A 17,586-nucleotide genomic window follows, 5' to 3' on the forward strand; every position below is an offset into this window, starting at 1 on the left:
TATGTATAATTGGAAGGTAGATACAGAAGTGAGGCTAATGTTGCTTTGCTGCAAACTTATTATTATTTTTATAATTATTATTATTATGCTACAGTAAAAAGGGATCACAAAAGTGAAGGAGATGCAGCATCTATGACTTCATCTATTACCAAGTGTGCATCAGCCCCAGCCAGTATAGAAATATGCTCCCACTTGTCCTCAGATTTTAGAGCATTGCAAGAGAACACAACTGCTATGATTAATGAGACAGCCAGTCCAACTCCAAGATCAAGTTCCTTAGAAGTTGTAAAGAGAGATAACTCTTTCCATGCTGACGATCCTTACCAAGTTGAGGAAATATTGACCTGTACAGATGGCACTAGTGAGGGACAGGATGGTAAGAATGACGACATTTTCATATTTACCAACTTAGTAGAGGTAACTTCTTGCAGCTGATATTAAATGATTTTTTTTACTTTGTTTGAGTAAGTACTTCATCCATTGCATTATTTTGTCTTCATAAAAAAAAAGGTTTTACCATACATATTTCACCAGTTAATTGTTGTTTGTTATAAAAGTTTTAACTTCATTTTCAAAAAATATTGCCATAAGTTTATAATTTGAAGTCTTGACCACAGAAAAGGAATTTATCCAGCTTTTCAAAAAGAACATGCGACAGAGAAATTTTTATCAGGGAAGGCATGGGTCATCAATTAGCAAGTCAGATTCATATTCAGTGGGTTCTGGGTTTTGATCTTGAACAGGCCAGCCTTGGTTGACAAGGCACTTTACATCCTTTGATTCTGCACTAAATACTCTTTGATTTTTCATCAATAACTCAGTCTCTACTTTTAGGAAGGGAAACAGTTGACCCCACTGAAACTGCTGCGATTGAATCAGTCGGAAGTCCAGATGAGAGGCAAATAAACCTGTCTGATTTCCTGGCCCTTATTCCTAAGACTGTTCCCAAGACTGGAGATGAGGTTAAGCCATTGACTATGACGACCTTGGAGGCTGAGGTTAAGATGGAGTCTCAGAGTGAGATGAAGACTGAGACTGACATGGAGTCTTCAACTGTGCTGGTCACTGAACCTAGGACTAAGGCTGAGACTCCGATTCTGACTGAAGACATCACTGAGGCACAGAGAGAGATCAGGACTGAGTGTGTGAATGAGACCGAGATTGGGCTTCAGACTGAGGCCAAGAACAAGACTTCAGATATGCTCATTAGCCTAAACATGCTCAGTGAATTTACTAAGAAGATGTGGTCTTGGCTGCTGGGTTACCTCAATGGCAGTCTTGCAGAGTTGACCTTGAATCACCTGTTTTATTCGCTGCTTTTTTTCATGACGCTCACAGTTGGGATCAGCATCGGGTTTATTGTTGGTAATTAATCTTTATTCAGTCAATCCACAGCAAATTGGTTGTTACTAATAAAGCGTAAGTGACCAATCATCCAGTAAATTTCTTCAAATAGAAGCGAAATAAAGGAATCTAGAGAGAAAAAAAAATAGTTACAAAGTGTGATGAATTTTTTTACAAATTTCCTTCTGATTTACTCTCCTTTAAAGTGTAATTATGGTGCAGTGGAACCTTTTGACATTATTACCTCCCTTTGCCACTGCTTTCCGCATCTCATGAGATAATGAATGGTTTCAGAGTAAAATGGCATTGTTCCATTTAATCTCATAGAGAAAACAAATTTAACAGTTGAATTAATAAATGAATGGACAAATGAAACAAATGATGAATGAATGAATGAATGATTCATCAAAAATATTTAATATGGTTGAATGAAAATAAACTGCAAAGAGAGAAATAAACAACAGTACATAAGATGTAGATTTTTATGTACATATCAAAATCAGAATGATCACCATCATTAAAAAAAATCTTTATACTCATTCTTTGCTTGAGAAAAGCTAAAGCTAAATAGTATTTGCTAAATGCATGTTTCTTCTAAGGTTTTATACGTGCTAACACAACAGCCCATCACATGGTACGAGGCACTGATGTTAGGACTAATGTTGCAAAAGTAAAGAGCCAGGGCAATCATTCATTTGTAAGATATTTAGAAGCATGGTGGGCTGGTTGTAATTTGGAAAACAATATTATTTGATAATTGCATGGAATAATGATAGGAAATGTCTGACGTGCTGACATTGCTAACACTTGTTACATTTTGTCAGCTCTGATTTTATAGGTACTGCATAATGGCTGATTAGGAACAATTTGGAAAAGTGGTGATTTGCTGTTTTTGCTTCTGATGTTACGTAATCCCGATGCTTTTCAAAGATGAGGTGGGAATTATGTTACCCTGCATGGTTGGACATGTGTGCCAGCATATGTAATGTCAGCCACACAACTCCTAATAGTGTTCTTAAGATAGTTACCATATATACTTGCTTATAATTGGAATATAACTGCAGACAACATTGACCCTGATCTGCCATGACATAATGCGCCTGCAGATCAGGGTATGTATTGTTCTACAGATTACTCCTTACAAAGTGGACAGACCCAGATTTGTTGGCACATTATGCAGTGGCAGATCTGGGTCTGTGGAGTTTGCAGATGGACATTGGAATATGATTGGGAGTAGTCTGTTAATGTGCATAGTTGTCTTGGAATTGGGATACATCTGCCAAGTTACAGAGCTAGAGTGTGTGGATTTGTAGGTTAGACATGTATGCATACATGAGTAAAGGTGTTAGAGTGGTTAGTGATAGCAGAAAATTGTTTGATTACTGTTGCATTCCTCCAGAGTAGTTTTTTTTCTCTACATTGCTGTACATGTTGTCATGTTCTTGCCTTACAGTTATAAGTGTTATCACTTAAATAGTAATAAAGGCGTCTCTTTATAAACAATCTGATAAAATGTAAATCCAAGACTGAATGTTATGAATGATAAGACTCAACTAAAATGTTGGTAGAAAAATGTCTTCACATAGTGTTCTGTTCTCATAATGCCACACTGTCATGAAAAATAGTTTTATGAAGGGTATCAGCTCTTGTGAAGGAAAACATTATAAGTACATACTATTTTCATATTGAGCAAGGTGACCTTTGATCAGGATTAGTGATCTTTTGAGAGGAGGTTCTCAAGAGAGGATGGGGTGGAGACACTGTGTTATTACTATTGGGCTGCTTATACATTTTAGAAACTGCATTCATACACATGGACGTTTTCTTTACAGCATTTGAACAGCTGAAAGTGCATGAAAAACACCAAATAAAACATCACCTGATCCATAATGATCTGCAGAGATGTCAGGAAATGGAAAAAGAGACTAAAAAGGTACAAGATGACAATGATAATTTTGGCTTGATATAAAATCTTTAGTAATATTTTATCTGCCAGTTGTTGGTATATCATTTTGATATATCTTGTGTATGGTACTTATTCTCATAATATTAAATGAGATTGGTTAGAAAGGAACGTAAAGTTACTACTTTTTTCAATATCTCTTCACTGACTGAACTTACAGTATATGAGAACAAGATAGTTGATTAATTAATCAGTAATATACTGTTTTAATTTTAGGACAGACTTACAGCCATTCCTGCAGGTGACATAGAGTTACGCTCTGTCAGTAAAGCCATTCCAGAGTTGGAATTACAAAAGGAAGAGAAGCCAGATTCAGTGTCACGATCTGAATATGATCATTTATTAGCAGATCGGCCATGTCCTATATTGGTCAAAGAACGCTATTCTCCTGAGGAACAAGATCATACGGAGAGAGGATTTTGTTACAGACAGATTCATAGAGTTGAAGATCAGCCTTCACACGTGGATACAAAAAATACAAAACCTGAACCTCTTGTTCAAGACCTAGTCCAAACTGATGGTATGAAAAATCCTGAAGCTTTTATTGACACAGACCTCACAGAATTGGACACTTTTGACAACTTTAATGAAAAGGTTGTAGATTTTCCAAAATCCCAGATTGTTGCTGTCAAGGAGTACAATGAAAAGAATGAAACAAAGAATGTACATGATTCAGATGAAAATGTCAATGTGATGGTGAAGGAGGCAGGTGATAATGATGATAGTGGAGTGGATACAGAAGTGGATGAAGATGAAATAGAGGATTCCACAGACCTCAGTGATGATGAAGAAGATAATCATGAAGATAATTATAATTTTGATGATGATGATGAAATTTATGCTGATGAGGATGATTCTGTGGAGGAATATGACTCAACATATAATTACAAGCCTGACCCTAGTAAGGCTCATCTAGACCCAAAAAGGGACAGTATTGAGGGTCAGAAAACTGGAAGGAAACTGGACAATGACCATAAATCGGGCTTTGAGTCTTCCTATAGCTACAATCCTGATCCAGAACATGCCAAGCTTAAGTTGGAAACTGGTGGGAGGCAAGAGGAGGAGAGCATAAGATATGACAAGAGAGACAACTCTGTGGGACCAAGTGGAAAGAGAGAAAACAAATGGATGGATACAATGCTGGATATGTGGAATAAAACAAGAGCATCAGTAAAGAATGTCACAAAGCAAATACAAGAAACATGGCAGCAGGTAAATAACCACAGTAGCAACTTATTTGTTATACAGTCCTCCCTTGTTATAATGCTTTTCATGGGAACCATTAAAGCCGAAGAACACCTTACAGGTATTTTATTCATATTATTACTAGTAAATAATGAAATAGAATCCACAAAGAAAATCCCTTATAAAACAGGCTACTTTATACTGGCGTACCCTGAAGTGAGGTAGTTCTGTAGCTACATTGCAACCTGTCTTACAGAACTCTTAAGTATGCAGCATATTTGTATATTTTATGCAAATTAATAAAAATGACTGAAATTGTTTAATACCTTTAAATAAGAAGTTAATTTTAAGAATTTAATCCTTAGTTGTCAAAGTATTGCAGCTGCTGTAAGCACATTCAGTATTTTATGATTACAAGACTCATTCACTCAGTGTAAACTCTACTATTGGGGCAAATTCTCGATGTTCCCAACAGGTTTGAAATAACAGAACTTGATGACTTGAGAAGATTCAGATAGCACCATAAAATCAAATGCATGCAGAATTAGTCTCATTCACTAAGTTGATTGATGCATTCTAAGAGGCTCAAATAATGTCTTGATGATTAATATTCAGTTTGTTATTGTTTTTTGTTGTTCACAAAACAAACAATTGACTGTTAACTAATGCAACGAACTCCAAACCTCGAAGTAAAATATCCAATTTATTAAATTATTATTGAGACCATTGTCTTTAGATAACACAGGGATCAGTTATGAAAACAATTTGCAAATTACATCTACTGTTTGTAAGATATATTTTGGTTATTTATGTCTGTCTGTCTGTCTGTGAATAGTCAGCATGCTTTAATCATTGCAGCTGTCTGGTTTTCTTTATACAAGGGGCACCCATCATAACTTGGGCAAATTACACTTTTTGTGTGAAATATCGTCTACCTAATAAGATTTTGTACCTTGTCATAATGTAATAACTCATAGCTTTTATACCCCTACAATGGGAATATATAGTAATCATCATGTTTATCCATCCATCCTTCTGTTTGTCCATACTTCTATCTGGACTCATTGGTGCAGCTGTTCCCATATGGTAAATATTTTATGACCATCACCCAGTGATGCACATATCAATCTCTTTATTCCAACAATTTTTTCCTGTCCAGTTTATGGACCAGAAGAGCTTGCTGGATGGACTGTTGACCATTGTCTTTGGTTTGTCTAACCGCTGTCCATCAGCACAAGTTTGTTATTGCTACTCCTCTTAAACTAGACTGCCTTGAAGCTTTACACTCACATTTATTCCAAGGTTTAGATGTTTCTCAATGAAAATGTTGCCACACAGACAGACAGTATGGCCTCCTGAGTAGTCATTTGTATTATGCCTCCTGAATGGATGGTGAAATCAACATAGGGTTTCATTAAAAGACTTCTTATGATATCTAGTTGGTCTTAAATGAAAATGGTGTCTATCTGGCAACCATTATGGCTGCTATAGCAGACATCTTGAAAATCTTTTTCTAATGAAAATCATGTTAGTGTGATAAAGTAGACAAATAAAATTTGGTGTGTATGTTTTTGTACATATGTAGATGACCAGATTAGATTTTCATCTCACTACAAAAAACAGACTTCATGGGGTATACAGGAGTCTTCTCATCCATCTGTCATTAGTTCGTTTCTTAATATCTTGCAGACCCATTTAGATATCTTCATGAAACTAATTGTATCATGGCAAGACATTGTGTTGTAAAAGTTGGAGTCTGTTTGATCAGTATTTTAAGAGTTGGCAAGTTCAGTTGAGATCTATACACATTAATGAGGATTGAGGCTAATGAGATGGTGGGAACTGAACCTGCAACCTTGTGTCCTTGAGTCAACTGCCATAACTGCTGAGTTACTACAGCTTCCTTGCTGGCAGAGGGGTGTATCTCAACAGTGTCTAGGTTATGACTCCCAGGGAGGGCTGTGTGTGGCTAAGGATAGACTCAGGAATCCATGCTGACTAGTTATTATACTAGATAAGCAGGGATCGTCCTGGGCTTCGCCAATGTCGCAAATTGCGATTTTTTTTCCTTATTGGCGACAAAAATATCCCATCTGGCGATTTTTTTGGCGACATACTTTTTGGTTATTTAATTTGTACATACAATCATGGATTTGGACTGAATAAATTTAAAGCCAGAACGAAAGGAAGCCATAAACTTGACTAAGCAATGCATTGGAATCAATCTGTTACACAAACGATCCTTTGTTCTTATTGACAACCCTATCTTTACAGTGCATTGTTACATCATAATCTGCTTATGCTGACATCTGGGCTGAGTACCGTATGCTGCGATACAGTCAATCATGCTACCGCGCTATACCTACAACTGACCGACTTCTGAAGACGCGAATAGAACAGATACAATTAATTGTATGGCTAATCCTTCTGTTTTTTTTATGCATATACCAATACAATAGTTTTGCTGAACCTTCATAGAAAACTGATAACCTTTGAAGTACCGACTACTGTGTATAAATACAAAGCAAATGGAAAAAATCTCAATCACAATTACATCTGTCGCCAGTGCAGCATTTTACTCATTGATCTTTTCCTTTTGCCATCAGTCCCGTGTTACGGCTGCAGAGACTTAAACTCCGCAACAAGAAATAGCAAAAAAAAACAAAAAAAAAACAGTTTTGCATAATTAATAATAATTATTTATTTCTCAAAATACCGGAGTGAAAGAATCCCTAAATTGGGTGTGAATTTACGCTTGTATATACGGTCCAATATTGCCAGGTGTTGACTCGTGTAAGTTTCATGCGTGGGAATGGAGATCCTATTTTTCTTGTCGAGAAAATTTATACAGCATTCAGTGATCATTCTTGGGATTTAGGAAGCAATTCGCTACAAGCTTTGTGAAGCTAGCCATAAAGGGGGGGGGGAGGGGGGGAGGCTGCTGAGAGACTACTGGTGTCACCTGTCAGCACTGAGGACTGTGAACGTGGATTCAGTAAGATGAACCTCATAAAAACTGACATCAGAAATAAGCTCTGCATCTCATCTCTCGAGAATTTAATGAGAATCAGCATGTACAGATGTGAAAAATTAGACTTTGAAACTGCATTCAACAAGTGGGCAGCCCTAAAATCACGACGGATCTTCATGTAACACTTTGTAACATTTTGTTAATGCTTGTTGTAATTAAAGTATTAACTAATCCATCTTTTGTAATTTCATTGCCTGTTACATTAATAGACTAAATTAACACTTGGAAAAATGTACACTACTTCTTTTGGCAACACTTTTGGAAAATTGGCGACAAAATATTGAGGTTGGCGATTATTTTGGCGACAGCTTTTTAAAAGCCAGGACCATCCCTGGATAAGTGTATATAGTCACTGGGTTGGCTATGAACAGTGTTTAAGTTATGATTTAGGGCCTAGTCCCCAGGGGCATTTTGAGATCTATGGTTCAATGCTGGTTGTATAAATGCCATCCTTTTATGCCTAGAAAATGATCTGATATATTTTGGCTAGGAAAGAAAATAAATTATACCAGCATTAATAGATATTGTATCAGCTTGTGCACCGAGCTTTAATATCAGTATGTGTGTGAACTTGTATTCATAAGCTGATCATCTAATCAGGTGAACATTTTACACCCACTTGGGTCTCATGTTAAAATCTTGATTATATTAGGTTAAAGTTCTCTGTATGGTCACAAGCCCCTAATGAAATCCAATCTATATCAGACAGCAAGTGTGTGTTATTCTGTTTCTGGGAATTCTTTTTTTTTTTTTTTGTAGGTGAAGAATCTCTCTGTAGATCTTTGGGAGAAAAATCAGCCCTATGTAGAGAAACTGCAGCAGAAGCTTGGCAGTACAGTGGAGAAAGCCAGTCAGAGTCTGCAGAAGAAGTTCCAAAAGGCCACACAGAAGATTCACAAAGTAACCAGAAGATGGTTCAGGAGTAAGGACAACGATGTTGATGTAGCCGAGGATGACAGTTATGAGGAGGATGCAATACATTTGGATCATGCAAAAACATCCAGAAGACCTTTTAAGGAAGAGGTAAAGAAGGATGGTGAGCCAAAAACAACAAAACAGGAGAAAAAGAGAGATCAAGCTGAGAAGCCTCCACTAGAAAATGCCCATGCCAGAAAACCAGAGCTAGATAGAAATCACTTTGAAAAAAAGGAAGAGGGCTTACCTCAACACAGGCATGATACTAAATTTAATAAAGACCATGGCAGCTATGGAGACTGTCAGAGGGGAAGGAGACAGGACACAGCCCAGGAGCACTGTGGCAGGCATTTCAAACATGCTGAGAATAAATTTAAAAGAGCCTGCAAAAAGAATGTTCATATGCTATTCAGAGATGTAAATAAGGTGAACAGATTTTATTTATCAAAATATATGAACTTGAATGCAGGAGATCAGATTTTTGACAGTTTCAGCAAATTCAAAGACCAGTTTGGACTAGATGTTTTGACTGATGAGATCCAAAAATGGTTTAAGTGTCAGTCAGATTTTTGGGAAATTTGGGGAGCATGGTTGTATGGTGATCATAACCATGATAGTCTGCAAGGAATTCGGGATGAGAAATGCACACAGTACTTAAAATGCTGGCAAATTGAAGAGTTGGATCCTTCATATTTTGCTGCCCAAAAGTGCCAGAAGGGAGATTTCAGGAGGAAGATGAAAAAGTTATTAAAGGACCCATGTGCAGATTATCAGCCAGAAAGGACTGTGAATCCAAATTGGGAATCTAAGCCGCTTGATAAACCACAAGTGCCTCAATCTGAGAAAGATGGTGATCATTCTGAGAATAAAAGAGAGAAGAAACGAATTGATCTGCACAGGATCAGAAATCTGCAGAGGGAAAAAGTAAACAAAGATACTTCTGATTCCAGGGATGATGAAAAGAAAAATGTAGAAGGAGACTGGTATCTACAGCTTGCTAGCGAGAGAGAATACAGTCGCACTAAAGCAGATAACTGGTATCTTCGACGATTGGAAAGGTCACATGAAAACCTGGAGACAGAACACAATGTAAAGCAGGAATCTGATTGGCTGTTTGAAAGGGCAGCAAAAAGGCAAATTCTCAGGGCAGACAAGTACATCAAAAACATGGATGAATAAATCCTTGACTGTAATCCATGTAGATTCTTAATGGTAATAATTCTATGTAACACTTTTGTAATGCTTTTTCTCCCCATGATGAGACCAAAAGTAGACTAAAGGAGAATCATCAATAATTATCAATAATTAATTTGGTCATAAAAGACAGTTATCAAATTTGAGAACTCCTTAATTGGCAAACCTGATTATTTAAGGCATTCACAGTGAAGTTTTAAAACTTCTTCAAGACCACCGTTTGACCAGTTTGCATGTAATTTTAGAGGGAGCATTCTGGCATTGAGGCCTTTCAGATTTCTTTATTTGATGCCAGTCAGTTATCTAATATAGCTGTCATTCCTGAAAATAGAATAATCTTGAACAATCATTTCTCTTAAACCATTTAAAAGAATTTGACCAAATTTTGTAATTTAAAAAAAGCATACTGACATAGAGATCTTTCAGATGTGTAACATTGATGCTGATCCACTGTCATATATGGCCACCATTACTAAAAGCAGGAAAACCATTAAACGACTTCTCTGATAAATATTTAACATATCTTGACCAAATTTACATAAAACATACTGTTGTATAGGCATTTTAACTTTGTACAAATGATGCCACTCTGCCATCAAATATTGCTGCCATTACAAAAAAATAGAAAAACCTGTTGATTTTTTTCTCCACACAAAAAAACTGCAGAAATGGGTCAAATTTGACAAAATGCAACCTGTCATTAGAGCTGTGCATTAAATAAAAATGATGCCAATCTCTATTAAATTTGGTTACTGTTACTGAAAATAGAAAAACCTTAAATGACCCTTTCTTACATCACTGAACAAAATTTGACAGACAACACTGACATGAAGGGCTTTCAGATATGTACAAGTGATGCCAGTCCACCAGTAAATATGGCCAACATTACTAAAAACATAACATTTAAATAACTTTGTCTACAAGAAGTTGCTCAATAGAATTTGATAACTTTGTAAGAAAGTACCCTGGCATATAGAGGTCTTTCATTATTGGAAAATGATGATTATACCCTATCGAATATGGATAAAGATATAAAAGTACAGAGAAATGTAAAGACAGTTGTTTCTTAACACATAAAGTCAACAGCATTTTTGAAACTTTGATTACAGAAAGCATCCAGCTGATTCAGATTTCTTGCCAACTGCTTGTACATTTGACCATTAGGTTGATGTCAGCCAGGTGAGTCAGATTCACTTGGTTTCCTTGTTTGTTAAGTGTTTTTCAGCTGTACATACAGATTTGACAAAATATTCTTTTAAAATAGAAAGTTTCAGAGAGCACTGCATTTCAGGATGTCATTTGAGGAATTCTCATTTATGTTTAAGGCTTTAGATTAATACTTGTGATTTGCAAGACTGTTTGGAATACTGCACAAGAGATAAATTATGCACCATTTTCATAGTTGTCATTTTATAAGATCTCATTTTGAATTTAGAATATCAGAATTCAACAATTTGATGATGATGATGCAGTGTTCTCCCCAGGCCAATTAATGTTGTGATCCAGATTAGCCTTCAATGTTTTTGAACATGTCAGTATGATATACACCAGTGCTAATATTTTGTATAACCTTTAAATATTGTTTGGTTAAATAAACATTCTGACACCTAAGTAAAAGCCCCATGACTCAAAGACCACACCTTTTCTTGCTGTTTATTGGGCATGTAATTAAGATAATCCAGGATAATTACCCACTCCCCTTAGCAATTATCTTTGTACCTCAGTTGACCCACCTGCTGGCAAAGAACCTTGATACTGGCTCAGTCTTTCCACTGATAAAATTACATGATCAATCTGCAGTGATGAAATCTACTGTTATTATGTGTTATATTTGTCATTTAGATTACCAGCTCAATAGAAGTAATACATAATACCATGAAAGTTAGTAAAATCCTTAGTGCTCATTAAGTAAAATAGACACCACTCAAAATTACCCAGCATCCAGCTAGTCACATGTTGATCTGGCTTTAATGATCAGCTGCATAGTTCCTAGATTCTGATTCAAAGAGCAGCATGTCTCCCTTGAAAGAAAAGAAAGATCCTCAGAAATAAAGGCAGTGGAATGGTCTAACATGAAATAGAACATTTCTGATCCTTATTATGGAGATGGTTGGATTGAATGGTAAATTCTCAGTATTGCTGTTTTTTAGTTTAGGTCTCTTTAGTAACATTTGAGGTGGGGATTGGGGATGGAATCATGTAAAATTCACTGTTACAATGTTATTTTTGTTTTTTTAGTAGCACATGTAGTAGTAACATCTGTTTTTGAAGCTGTTGTTGTTTGTTGTCATTATTTTCTGGAACAGGAGACAAGAAATATTTTATGAAGAAAAATGGCATCTTATCCATGAGTTGCTCTTTTTTTTCTTCATAATATTCTCTAAACAGAAAATGATTTTCTTTTATTTTTCAATGTTTTATATTTAACTTGTATGTTGATAACATGATTTTAAAACATTTTGTCTTACTACCAGGTGCTTACCCTGATGTAAAAAAATCCTGGGGAGAACACTGATGGTGATGATGATGATGTTTCTGGTTTTGCCTTTGTAAATACTAAAATTTCCTTGAGATGATAATTTCTTCTTTGGTTTCAAGTAACAAACTATTCCCACATACATGTATTCTACTTACATGCCATACATGCTTGTACAAGTTGGATCCATCTATAAAACTGCCTAGACTCAGATCTGCCATCGCATAATGCATCGACAGATTTGAGTTTATGTTAGGAGTAATTAGTCAGGCAAACAACATAGACCCTAATCTGCTAGAGTGTTATGTATGGCAGAGCAGATCTATGTTGTGTGCAGTTGGAACCAACTTGCACTTGAGTTAATGGGTATAACCATCATTTTGCAATTCTGAATCTATCACGCAAAAATAGCTTTAAGATTTTTTGACTGATTTCTTGTAATGTTACTGAGAGATAGAGAGAGAGATAGATGCCCTTTTCCATTTACACATAATTGGAGTTGGAAATATTTAACTTGCACATAATATGTTCCACTCATATGATGCAGCACAGTTAAGCTTTTGTTTTGTTAAATTCATTTTGTTTGTTTTTATTATGTATATCATGCTAAGAATATATCTTTTAAAAATGCTTATGAATTCTTCAGTATGAAATGGTTTGGGAAATCGTATATTACTGTATATATTCGCATACGAGTTGCTTCCAACTGCTAACAATATAGACCTTGTTCTGCTGCCACATAATGCGCTGGAAGTTCAGGATATATCTCTTTTGTTCTACTGATTTGTCCTAACAAACTGCATGGCCCTGGATATGTTGTGCATTGTTCGATGGTAGATATAGGTCTATGTGGTTTGGATTTGGATCTGGCTTGTACATGGGTATAAAAAGTAATATTTTACTGAGAACTATACTTGCAGCAATTTGATCAGCTTTGTTGTTATTGTGAAGTAATAATAGATGCAGTAGAACATTCCTAATCAAAGCATACTGGAGACAAGAAAAATGTTTATCTGCTTGTATGTGCATTGTTTCTTTAAAAAAACACATTGACCCAGTCTATATGGTGTAACATAATGCACCCACAGATCAGACTATGTTTTTGTTCATTTATGGTTTTATGGGGATGAATGTAGATCCTCATTTGCATCAGAATTATGTTCACGTGAGTATGAAAGATCATTTTAAAGTTAGTTAATGACAGAGATGGAAATGTTAACCATGGTTCTTTTAGATATCTTACTGTTGTTGTTTTTGTGCTCTTTATTCTCACCATTAAATATATCATTACTATTTCTGATATGTTTTAATTTAATTTCTTCTTGGTATAAGCAGTCACTAATGTAAGAGGTATTGGTTATTTTAATAATATAATTATCTGTTTAATCTAAGTATTTGTTACCTTAATTTTACATTTTGATATCATTGTTATTGCAGAATCATTCAAAACTTTTTTATTCTCATAGTGTCCAGACATAGTTGTGAAACTGTCTGTAAGGAACTGCAGTGGCTTAGTTGTTAACATACTGGACTCAAGCTTGAAGGAGCACTAGTTTGAATAAGTCATCGTATCTACCTAAGTCAGTGGCTGTGTCGAATCCCTGAACATGGTACCCAACTCCAGTTGCCTTCGCACCATACACACACAACTTGAATGTGTTGCTGTTTTGTAAAATACCAAACTGAACTGAATGGGAACTAAACTTGAACCCAGATTGAAGGCACTAAAAATGCTTTGTCCTTTAACAGTGGACACAAATATAGAACAAGAGAATACCACTGTGACAATGATTCTTAAATATTGCTATTTTAACTCTAAAATGTCAAGTTATATTTTGTAAGATTGACTCCAGCCAAATGATAATATTTTGTTTTGTCTTGACCTTCCCAAATATGCTATTGGATGTGTTTAATAGTTCAGATGTGCCTTTATCTCACTCTGTTCACATCAAGTACAAAGACCAGTGTTTGTCATTCTGCTTGTTTTCAGATATACCAAAAACATCCCAAAGATGTAGGTATAATATGGTCTGACTTTGAAGTTTTGCATCCATTTTAGGCATATATTCATCATTAACAGAAGTACTTTTCACTTGATCCAAATCTTGCTTAATTTCTTTGAGATCTGACTTTGAAGATTGTGGTTTCATTTTTAGCATATATTCATTATTAACAAAGATACTCTCCACCTTGATCCAAATATTGCTTAGATTGTTTGAGGTATATCTTCGAAGTTTTTGGTCTCATTTTTAGCATATATTCATTATAACCACTTTAATGGGAGTATTGCTTAATTCGTTGGAATTGCTACAAAAACAGCTTGTACAAGTATCATGTAATGGTCATCTAATTGCAAGCAGCATGGGGACAAGGCTGTATAATACAGACAGATTAAACCTTGTTTTTTGCATTGACCTTTCTCACTGAAGTATCAGATACTCTGAGACTGAGCACTCCATTCGGAAGCATCCATGCAATTCTAATGATGGGCGCCACACATAGGGGCAAAGGTGGGGCGGCCCTTTCCTTCCACCCCTGCCCCCCAGAATTTCACCTCTAAACATGTTTTGGCCTTTATCCATAAAACTTAATAGCTGACCACTACATATTTGCCTCCCCATGAAAATAATTCTGCAGGCACCTCCGATTCTGATGTACAGTTGGTATACTTCAGCTGTTGAATGAAGGGCTTAGTCTTCCTGCTTTGTGACTAAACAAGCCTTTAGGAAGCATCTGTACAACTCTGATGCACAGTTTTCATGCATATTCTTAGCTGTTGAACTAAGGTGAATAGGTTTCCTTGGATATAGATCTGAGATACTTGGGAAGCAATCAGATTATTTCAGACAGCAATCAAATCCTGACAAGTAATTTCCTCCAGCACTTCCATACAAAATCCAATATAAAGATCATAAAAGTTATAAAATGTCTTGTCTAGCTCTCCTTCTATGCAAGATCTTTAAGAGTTTAGAGTGTAATTAATCATGTTATGCAATTATATCTTTAAAAGGCTGCAAATATTGGACTAAGCTGAAGGAAGGGAAAAGGGAAAATATGGATAGTCTTAATCTCTGTTGGAAAATGTCTGTGTTTTAACAAAAGGCAGTATGGAACTTCTTTAGCTGGCTATATGACTGACTTGTTGTTTCCCTTGTTTTTAAGTTACGGAGTTTTCTGATTATCAGTTGCATTATGGCATACAGGTTACAGGAAATTTTCAACAGTGGTCTATTAAAGTTTAATATGAAACATCCATACATACCTGCCTACCCCTAGATTACCTTCATTTACCCTATATCTAGATCTGCTACCACATAATGCTCCAGTAGACCAGGCCTAGAAACCATACAAATCTGAGTTAGAGCATGCAATTCTGTTTTGAACAATCAGATATGAAGTTACTGCTGTAGAAAGGAACTAGTTTTGGTTTGCATGTTATTGATGTGATGCAGAACATTAAAAGACTAGATAAATCTTGCATAAAAGGTGAAGAATGGCAAATTTTACAGTTTTAAAGGTCAGTGCTTATAAACCTGAGTGGACACCATTAAAATGAAACATAATGTATTATTATTATCCCATTAAACAACATAAATCTGTCTTTTTGTTTTCATTTATAAGGTACTGTACAAAACGCTGTAGATAAATGAAGAAACATGTAAAAAGATGAAGACATGTAGAATGTATTTTATGATTTGAATCATTTGCATAAAAGAGGCATTTCAGTCTAGAAGACTGGCATTTCACCTGCTGGCATCAGGTTGTTTTCGACAACAAGAAAGCATATTTATTATCATCATATCTTTCGGGAAATTCTATTTGGCAGCAGAGCATCAGTTCATTATAGAGTCTGTTGTTTATTTCAACATGCACACACTCAATTATCATTTAGTTAACTACGAAAAGTGAGCTCTGCTTTACTTTTAGCTTTTGTCTAAATGCATTTACTTTATTAATTGGGTTTTGAACCCTGCTTTTCTGTAGAACAATAAATATTGAGTCTAGTCATCCCTCCATCTATCCCACTTATGTTGATGCACAGTGACTCTAAATTTATATTGAATTTCAACCAGTTCTGGTATGCAGATTTTTGTGACTTTGTCATCGTTTAGTATAGTTATTGACCCAGATTGTCAGACCCCCCGACCTTCGTATCTGCACAATAGCTACCTTAATTATCATTAAATTTAAGTCATAGTTGGAATGCTGCTTGAAATTGATTGGACTTCTGCATCATTGTTTGCTTTTTTGAAGAAAAAGAAAAAAACCCGCTCATTTCCCGTTTACATATCAGCTACACGTCCATAATTTGTTAGCTCACCTGCATCCGACTGCTTATAACGGACTTGAAACAGAAACAACAAAAGAAAGGGGAGATAAATGAGTTGAAACGTGCATAGATTTTGATAATGATGAAAGTATGACAGATATACACACACCTCGTTCTTTCTGGTCCATCCACCCCCCACCCACCCCTGCCCCACTGCCAAAATAAAAAAATTTGGGATGTATTTAGGAAGAGTTGATGTGCTATGCTAACAATACTTAAATGTGTAAGTTTTATTCCACTATTGGGAATATTTCATTTACATATTGTCTTATGAACTATTGAAGTACCAATGTTGTAGGCCGATAAATCAGCCCTTCATTGTGATACTAGTTTCGCTGTTGCACATAAATTACAAGACATCAGTATCAATAGAGATTTGGGGGATTGTATTATTGGACTATCAATGTTGCCGTTTCATGCAAAAATTTGTATGAACAAAATCCCTGAATAAGTTGCAAGCAGGGACACAAGATTTGATAACGTCACTGTTGAAAACAGAAGCCAACTCCACACTATGTTGGATAGGCTTTGTGATATTATTCTATATTACTTTGTACCTTATATAAATAAATTGTATACAAAATGAAGGAAAAAGGACAAGAACATTGTGTATGTGTACAAACTTGTTTAATTTAAAAATGCGGACCCATCTATCTCACTCTTTTTCCTCTCAAATTAATTTGTCTGCCCTGTGCATATGGAGTTATTAGATTAGTCAGTCACTTCCAGAATTTGTCGAATGCATGATGTCACTAAGTTTGAATTACTTCTGAAAAGAACGGAATTAAAAGCGACTTCTGCGACTGAATTGAGAGGTCACACCTCTTATTTGTTAACTGAATTTTTGAACGTTATTTAAACCTAACATCATGATTTTTTTTTTAAAAGAATGGTTAATCTCATATCAGTTTTTAGAAAACAAACAAACAAATCATTTAATTCCTTTCAAACTTTAGTTGGATTTGAAGAATGATGAAATTTATGGCATTGGGGCTTTAAAGGTCTGGGCCAATGGTGTCTTCTGGATTAAAAAAAAGGGTTTATTATGACATATTCATTGTGCCATTTATTACGTAAATACAGCCTGGAAAAATATATAATAATCTCCCTTCGTCGTCACCATCATCATCGTGCTATTGGTCATCGTG

At 35.6% G+C, this 17,586-nt stretch overlaps 1 protein-coding gene across 4 annotated transcripts in view; it reads left to right on the top strand.

Annotated features, from left to right (window-relative positions):
• Nucleotides 1–15,707, top strand: part of LOC149801362 (uncharacterized) — a 37,664-nt gene extending 21,957 nt beyond the window's left edge. For all 4 annotated transcript variants that reach the window (XM_089955425.1, XM_089955426.1, XM_089955427.1 and 1 more), the window contains 5 exons: nt 95–376; nt 835–1,365; nt 3,177–3,277; nt 3,524–4,519; nt 8,283–15,707. In XM_089955425.1, coding sequence (XP_089811551.1) covers nt 95–376; nt 835–1,365; nt 3,177–3,277; nt 3,524–4,519; nt 8,283–9,617 — 3,245 coding nt within the window. In that variant the 3' untranslated portion in view covers nt 9,618–15,707. The remainder of the gene's footprint in view (nt 1–94; nt 377–834; nt 1,366–3,176; nt 3,278–3,523; nt 4,520–8,282) is intronic.
• The last annotated feature ends 1,879 nt before the right edge of the window (nt 15,708–17,586 follow it).

The sequence above is a fragment of the Sinohyriopsis cumingii genome, chromosome 4 (genome assembly GCF_028554795.1).
Source record: "Sinohyriopsis cumingii isolate HCF-2022 chromosome 4, ASM2855479v2, whole genome shotgun sequence".
Lineage (NCBI taxonomy): Eukaryota > Metazoa > Mollusca > Bivalvia > Unionida > Unionidae > Sinohyriopsis > Sinohyriopsis cumingii.